Source organism: Mesitornis unicolor, unplaced genomic scaffold, assembly GCF_000695765.1.
Source record: "Mesitornis unicolor isolate BGI_N332 unplaced genomic scaffold, ASM69576v1 scaffold29212, whole genome shotgun sequence".
Classification (NCBI taxonomy): domain Eukaryota; kingdom Metazoa; phylum Chordata; class Aves; order Mesitornithiformes; family Mesitornithidae; genus Mesitornis; species Mesitornis unicolor.
In genome coordinates this window covers 1-6,555 of record NW_010171676.1, presented here as the reverse complement: position 1 = coordinate 6,555, position 6,555 = coordinate 1, and the positions used below count along the sequence as shown (strand labels likewise).

Genomic DNA, 6,555 nt, shown 5'->3' with positions numbered 1-6,555 from the left:
AAGAGGTCAGCAGGCAGGTGGCTTGAAGGGGGCTGCTGTGAGAAACAGGGTGGCATGAGGCTGTACGAGTGCCAAAGGACCAGGGGGTGAAATGGGCAATAAACCAGCAGATAAACCCAGGTTTACTGCTTTGAGTTCTGGATGCAGCATTTGCAGCATCCCTCCTGCCTCCATGGTACCCAGGAGCCTTGGGGTGCTGGGGACCCCCCACAGCTGGGCAGGCAGCAGCGGCCAATGAGGCAGCTGCTCTGCCTCTGCTTATACAAGCCCTGACACCACCCAGACCAGGGCACATCAGGGAAGAGCTGTGATTTCTCTACGCTTTGCCTCACTCCAGGAATTTTGGCCAATTCATTTTTCCCCACGTTTCCAAGCTGCATTAAAAGCCACCTCCTTGTAGATGGCAAGTGAGAGCCAGTGGGAGCAAACAGCTGGGGAAGCAGGAAGACAAACTGAGAGGGAACCACTGCAGAGCAGGTCTGGAGTCGTGTGCCCATCAAGGACAACCTCTCCTCACCCCATAAACGGGAAGGGAAAGAAATCAGATGACTGGCCTTAGGCAGCACCGCCAACTCCTTTAAGCTCATATGACTCCCATGGGCTCCTCCGCCAGGGCAGGGGCTGGCTCCCGGGGCCAGTGGAGATACTGGGAGGAGACACATGAGGCCAAGGGCTGAGCCAGGCTCTGGCAACCATTCCAGAGATGTCCCTTGGGTGTTTGGCTTTCCCTCCACAAGGGATGAAATTCTGACTCTGCTATTGCACAACCCCATGGGGCTGGGATTTCCCCCCAGAGCTTCTCACCTGCCCGATGAGTGGCTGCCCCTGGGTGGTGTTGAGGAACAAGCCCCGTCTCAAGCCTTCATCAAAAGGCCAGTAGGAGCCATGAGGGTTGGTGCTGCTGATGCCAGGATCCTGGGGACAGAGCAGAGGGTTAGGGCCCTTCCCAGCAGACCATGGCCCCTTCCCCCTGCCAGGTCGGTGTGATTCAGAGAAGATGACAATGCAGAAGAGGTCAGCCAGAGCCCACACACGGCGGCTGTTTCCCTCAAGGGGAACAGAAACTTGCTTTAACACTTCCAGGCGTGTTTTCTAAAATGCCACTTCTGCAAGTCCTCAGGACCCGTTAGGGTGATTTGAGGAGATGGAGGACAAATACAAAATATCTTGTGCTTATGCAAGAATTGTCAGGTCATGGACAGGCTTGGACTACAACAGGGAGTACAATGGGGAAGGAACGTGACCTTTCCCTCCCTAGGATCCCTCTGTTCCCACTGCCCCCAGTAAGCAGAACCCACAGCCCCTTTCCTTGCAAAGGGAAGAAGGGAGATCACAGCTGGGTCATGAGATCCCAGCACTCATGGGGATGCACCCACGAGTTAACCAGCCTGACCCGCAGTTCCTCCATCCTTTCATCCACAGGGGACAGAGGCATCCTTGAACTCCCGCAGCAGACAGGAGCACAGCACGAGAAATTGGCCCATGTCTCTGCAGGTCCCACATTAGGGGAATTTCCAGCGACAGTTTGTAGCTGCCAGCTCAGCACTGGGGATCAGCCTTGGATAAAAACCCCCAGGGCCAGGGATAAGCAGCTGGGACTACGAGCATCCCTTACACCTCTGCCTTGCAACCCAGTTCTGCAGCAAAGACAGCACAGGGGGAGAGGAAAGGGAGTACCAGGATCATAACGTAGCGCTGCCCATGTTTGTGGAGGTCTTCCACCAGTGAGGGAAGGGAGGCAAACTTCTGGGGATCAAAGGTGAAGTCCCGGTACCCATCCATGTAATCGATGTCATTCCACTGCGCATCCTGCAGGACAGAGGCTCAGGGATGGGTGACAGAGTCCAGACCCCCCCTCCACAGGCCTGGGGTCTACCTGGGGGATCTGGTAGTTCCTCATGGCTCTCACGGTCTGCCAGGTGTTGTTGCTGGATCCATAGCCCCAGCGGCAGAGGTGGAAGCCAAGCGCCCAGAGCGGTGGCATGGCCGGGAAACCTGCAGCAGAAGAGCAGGAGCATGGATGGGGTGTTCTGAGATGATAGCAGCATCTCAAAAGGATGAGAGGGGAAGGGAAGAAGAGCAGAAGGAGATGACGGCTGACCCCTGATGTGCTGGGAGAGCTGGGGATGGGATGGCTGGAGACCGCTGATCACTCCCCAGCTGGAAGGACTTGGGATGGTGGTGAAGCTGGCATGACACAGGGATGGGGCTGCAGGGAAGGTGTCTGCAGATGGCAACATCGGGGTGCAGGCACTTACCTATCACCTGCTGGTACTGCTGGATGACCATGTTTGGATCAGGCCCCAGGAAGATGTAAAAATCCAACACCCCTCCGATGGTCCTCCAGGTCAGGGCTGGAGCAGGCTGCAGGGCCACCTCTTTGCAGGGGGAGTAAAGAGAAAAAGACAGTGAGAGTTGGGGAGCAACCATGGATCAGGCAGCACCTCAGGCAATGCTTAGCCCCTGGCAGGAGAATGGAGAAATCCCTGCCTTGTGCTCAGCGGACACTAAATGGGCATCTGGAGGCTTGAAACATCACAGCCCAGGAAGATCACTGATTTATGTGGGGAGAAAGCTTGCTCCTTTAAAAAACTGCTCTTCAAGCCCAAAGCTGTGCCATTCTCCCAGCTTCCACTTAAAGACCAAGCATGTGCAGGGTTTTCCTTCATGTCTTCCCCTAAAATCCCCTCCTAAGTGAATCAAGAGCTACTGTTACAAGTTAGTGTGGGGCAGCAAGGGCTTTCCTGGGAAGGGTTTTCACACAAATAAGCCCTCGAACATCAGCTCAGGCGGTTGCATCTCCCCTGCACTCTCCCGTGAGCTCCTCTTCAGGAGCATCACAGCAATAAAGCTGAGTGCAGCTGGGGCTATGAGAGTCCCGGCGTGCACAGCATCATCCCAGCTGGGGCTGCTGGAATGGATGGGTGGTCACTGGTGCCATCCCCAACACGGCAGGAGCCCGAGGGAGCTGCTGCGCTATCAGCTGGCACACATGGGTGGATCCCACAGCCGCAGCCAGCGGAGCACAGCTGGGAAGAGCGCGGGTGGCAGACGGTATCCCCAGCTATGCCACGCCGCTGGGCCCGGGGGCAAAGCTGTTTCGGGCGGAGGGGGAATGGGCACAGACTCGCACGCGAGGGACTCGCTTTTCCGATGGCAACTCGGCAGCTGGGCGTGTGGTTAAACTGCTCGGCAGTTGCTAAAGAGCCTCACTGTAGCCAGGAAACAGATGGCTACGCTCAATAACGGAGCCATCAAACCACATCTTTCCCTTTTACAGCTTCCTCTCGCCCCAAGTTCCCGAACCAGCCGCTCCGGCAGCTCCCATCTGACCCCACCTCCTTGTGTCCCCACAAGCTGGCCCAGGGTGCCCTGGGACACCTACCCATGGCGTTGCTGTTGAGGAGGAAAACCCCGTGAGCATCTCCACCCTCCTCCATCAGCAGATAGAAGGGGTGAGCGCCGTAGAGGTTGAACGATTCCTGCAAAGAGAGGTGCCAGGTGAAAGCAGATCCGAGGGAAAGCAGGAGATCCCTGCGTCACTGGGGGCAAACAAATGGCACTGAGTTGCATCTGCTGCCACCATTCAACCAGGCATCTGTCATCGCCTGTGGAGGACAAGGCGAGGATGAGGATGGTTTTGGTGGGAGGTTGCTTCTTCCTTGCAGTTCAGGGGCTGCTATCAAGCTGGGCTGGGTGAGGGGGAAACCTCCTGTCTCGCCACAACCTGTTGCACGAGCAGCAGGGTGGAGCGGAAAACACTTGGGGCCCTTGGAGTGCCAAAAGTGTTTTGCAATTGCTCTGAAATCCTCCCCGGCACATATCTGTCCATCGGCCTTGACCACCCCCTGCTTTTTCCACTGCCTCTGCCCACCCCCTGCCATGTTTCCCAGGACTTGAGCACGATATCCCCGTCCTCACTCCCTGCGCCCCTGCAGGGAGTGGGGAGATGATACCGTGGGAGCGACGTCCCGTGCCCACAGCGTGAGGGTGCTCCAGTCCAGGCTGTGCAGGAGGGTGCCACGGTGCTCTCCCAGCCCGTACAGGAACCTGGATGGGAGCGATGTGGAGATCTGCAGAAACTGGTCAGCGAAGATCAATGGTGCCACAGTCGTGTTGAGCCTGCCAGGGTGACACCAAGGAAGAGAGAGGGTCAAGAGGGGATACTGGGATTCATTGGGATCCATTTGTCCATCAACAATTTACCCCGTGCCTCTCAAAGCACCAAGGGCCAGTGCAGTAGCGCATGTCCCACCCGCATCCAGCCCCAACACCTTGGCCCAGGCAGCAAATTCAGGTCTGGGGGGACGCGAGGCACAGCTCTAGCCTGATCCAGCCTGACCCACTGTGGCACAGCCTTGCCTTTCACACCAGAAGTTTCCACCCAGGTCATTATTAACCACCGAGGCGATGTGGCAGTGAGGTTTCTCAGCCTGTCATTGCTGATAAGCAGCTCCCAAGTAAAGGACAGACCACAGGCACCAGCAAATGGAGGAGGAAAGGATGGGATCCCAAAACACCCTGGCCATACATTGACTGGCTGTTGGTGCTCACCAACAGCTTAGTGTGGGCAGAGACATGGAGGTAACTGAGAGCAGTCCAGCAAAGCCACCTGCAGTCCTTTTCCACAAAAAGCCTGGAGCTGTGGGTGTCCCTACAGCTTGGACAGCCAGGGAAACCCAAAAGCAGGGTAAAACAGGCAAAACCAAAATCCTTCAGCAGCCCTTTCCCCAAGCCACCAGATCTCTTATTGGTGATGTGCCTGGGACCTGCATGTTTGGCTGCTGTAGGACCTGGCAAAGGATTAGGGCACTGAGGATCTGGGAAACTACATGCTGCCATATCCCCATGTAAGCACCACTGGAAAGATGAAGACAAGGAGTAATTATTGACTGAAGATCCCACAGCATGGTTTTCCCTATGGAAAAACCTCCAGAGAGTGCACTGAAGCCTGCTTAGTGCAGGAAGCTCATCCCACCCACTGTGGGATGCAGAAAAGATGAGTTCTTACAGCACTGTCCCCGTTGCCCTGCGTCGCAGCAGTACCCCAAAGGGGTCCCGGGAGAAGTCCACGCTGTAGAGGGGTTTTTCTGCTCTCTTCATTGCCCCAGGAACCTCGAGAGGAACCTCATACCGTGGATTAGCCACATCTGTTATCTGCAAAAGGGAGAAAACATGCTTTAAAGACCAGCAAAGCAAGAGGGCAAAGGGTTGCAGATGTTCATTGAGGCCACATAAAGCCATGCCTGGAGCACAGTAGCTTCCAGACTCAGCCTGAGCAGGTGACAGTCACTTACAGGATGGAGGGTGCAGGAGCATGGTCACGAGCTGTGGAGGGCAGCCACAGGGAGCTCAGCTTGAGGTGCAGCCGCGTGTCTGTCTCAAACTCTACATCCAGCCGCAGCATCTCGATGTCCTGAGGGTAATAGGCCTTCTCCCTCCGCACCAACAACCCCACCATACCCAATGCTGTTTGGTTGAGGCTCTCCAGGGTGTAGCTGGGGAAGTCAGGGGGGTAGAAGCACCAGGGCACCCCTTGCTTGTTCCCTGCCAGTGGGGGGGTCTCGATGAAGCAGCACCCCCGGCTTTCACAGAGCTCCTGGGTGACCACCACGCGCCGCTCTGGGTAGCAGTCAAAGCGGTGGCTTTCAGGTACCAGGAGACATTTGGGCGGCAGTGCAGGTCCAGGCCAGTTCCCCGATACTTGACGCAGGACCCAGACAGTGATGGTGCTCAGCAGCACGGCAGCCACCAGCAGCCCACTGCCCACCCACCATGGGGTCAGCTTCCCATGGCCAGACGTCGGGGCATCCCTTTCCTCCTCCACTCGGCATGCTGCTGGCTGTGGCACTGCTGTTGTCAGCTTCTGGTACGACTTCATTGTCCTGGTGCTGGAGCGAGGGGGAGATGGAGACAGGCGTGAGGAATCTGGCGGGTGAAAGCTTGCCCAAGCCTTGAGGGCGGCTTCCCCACTCCCAACGCCCACAGCTCAGGCAGAGCCTGCCCGCCTCTGTACCCTGGTCCATGAAGTCTGCACCCTTGGCTAAGATGCACATAGCACATTTGGCAAAGGATGGTTTTGCCAGGGTCGAGTAGTCCTGACCCCACTGGAGTGTGGGGAGATGCTGCCACACAACTGTCGGGCAGCTTCAAGGGGCAAAGCACTAACTGCATGAACCCCACTTGCTCTCAGGGGGTGGCAGAGCAGCCCCTCAAGGAGTTTTTCCCAGGTCTGAATTTATGGGCTGCAGCGTTTCTGGAAGCTGCAAGCAAAACCGAGCTCCCTCTGCCCATCGGAGCAGAGCTCTGGTGTAGAGCAAGGTAGAGAGCATCCTCTGCTCTGAGAATCCTCTGTCAGCACTCAAAGCCCCGAGTCAGAGGTTTTAGCCCAGGAGAGAGCTTGGTGAGGGAAAGCAAGGAATATGCTGTCAGTTTTTACCTCCCACTGATAAAATCTGGTTTTAACAACCTCTCAGGCAAACATCTCCTGGAGTGTAACTGAAGGAGACCTCTACGCTTAGGAGATCCCAGCACCTTAAATAAGAGACACAACTT

At 56.4% G+C, this 6,555-nt stretch overlaps 1 protein-coding gene across 1 annotated transcript in view; it reads right to left on the bottom strand.

The window, feature by feature from the left end:
* The window catches only part of GAA (glucosidase, alpha; acid), a 9,107-nt gene extending 3,226 nt beyond the window's left edge, over positions 1-5,881 (bottom strand). The window contains exons 1-8 of the mRNA XM_010180108.1: positions 5,359-5,881; positions 5,012-5,159; positions 3,957-4,122; positions 3,386-3,482; positions 2,259-2,378; positions 1,877-1,995; positions 1,678-1,809; positions 805-915 (exon numbers count right to left, since the gene is read on the bottom strand). Coding sequence (XP_010178410.1) covers positions 805-915; positions 1,678-1,809; positions 1,877-1,995; positions 2,259-2,378; positions 3,386-3,482; positions 3,957-4,122; positions 5,012-5,159; positions 5,359-5,881 — 1,416 coding nt within the window. The remainder of the gene's footprint in view (positions 1-804; positions 916-1,677; positions 1,810-1,876; positions 1,996-2,258; positions 2,379-3,385; positions 3,483-3,956; positions 4,123-5,011; positions 5,160-5,358) is intronic.
* Positions 5,882-6,555: the final 674 nt, after the last annotated feature.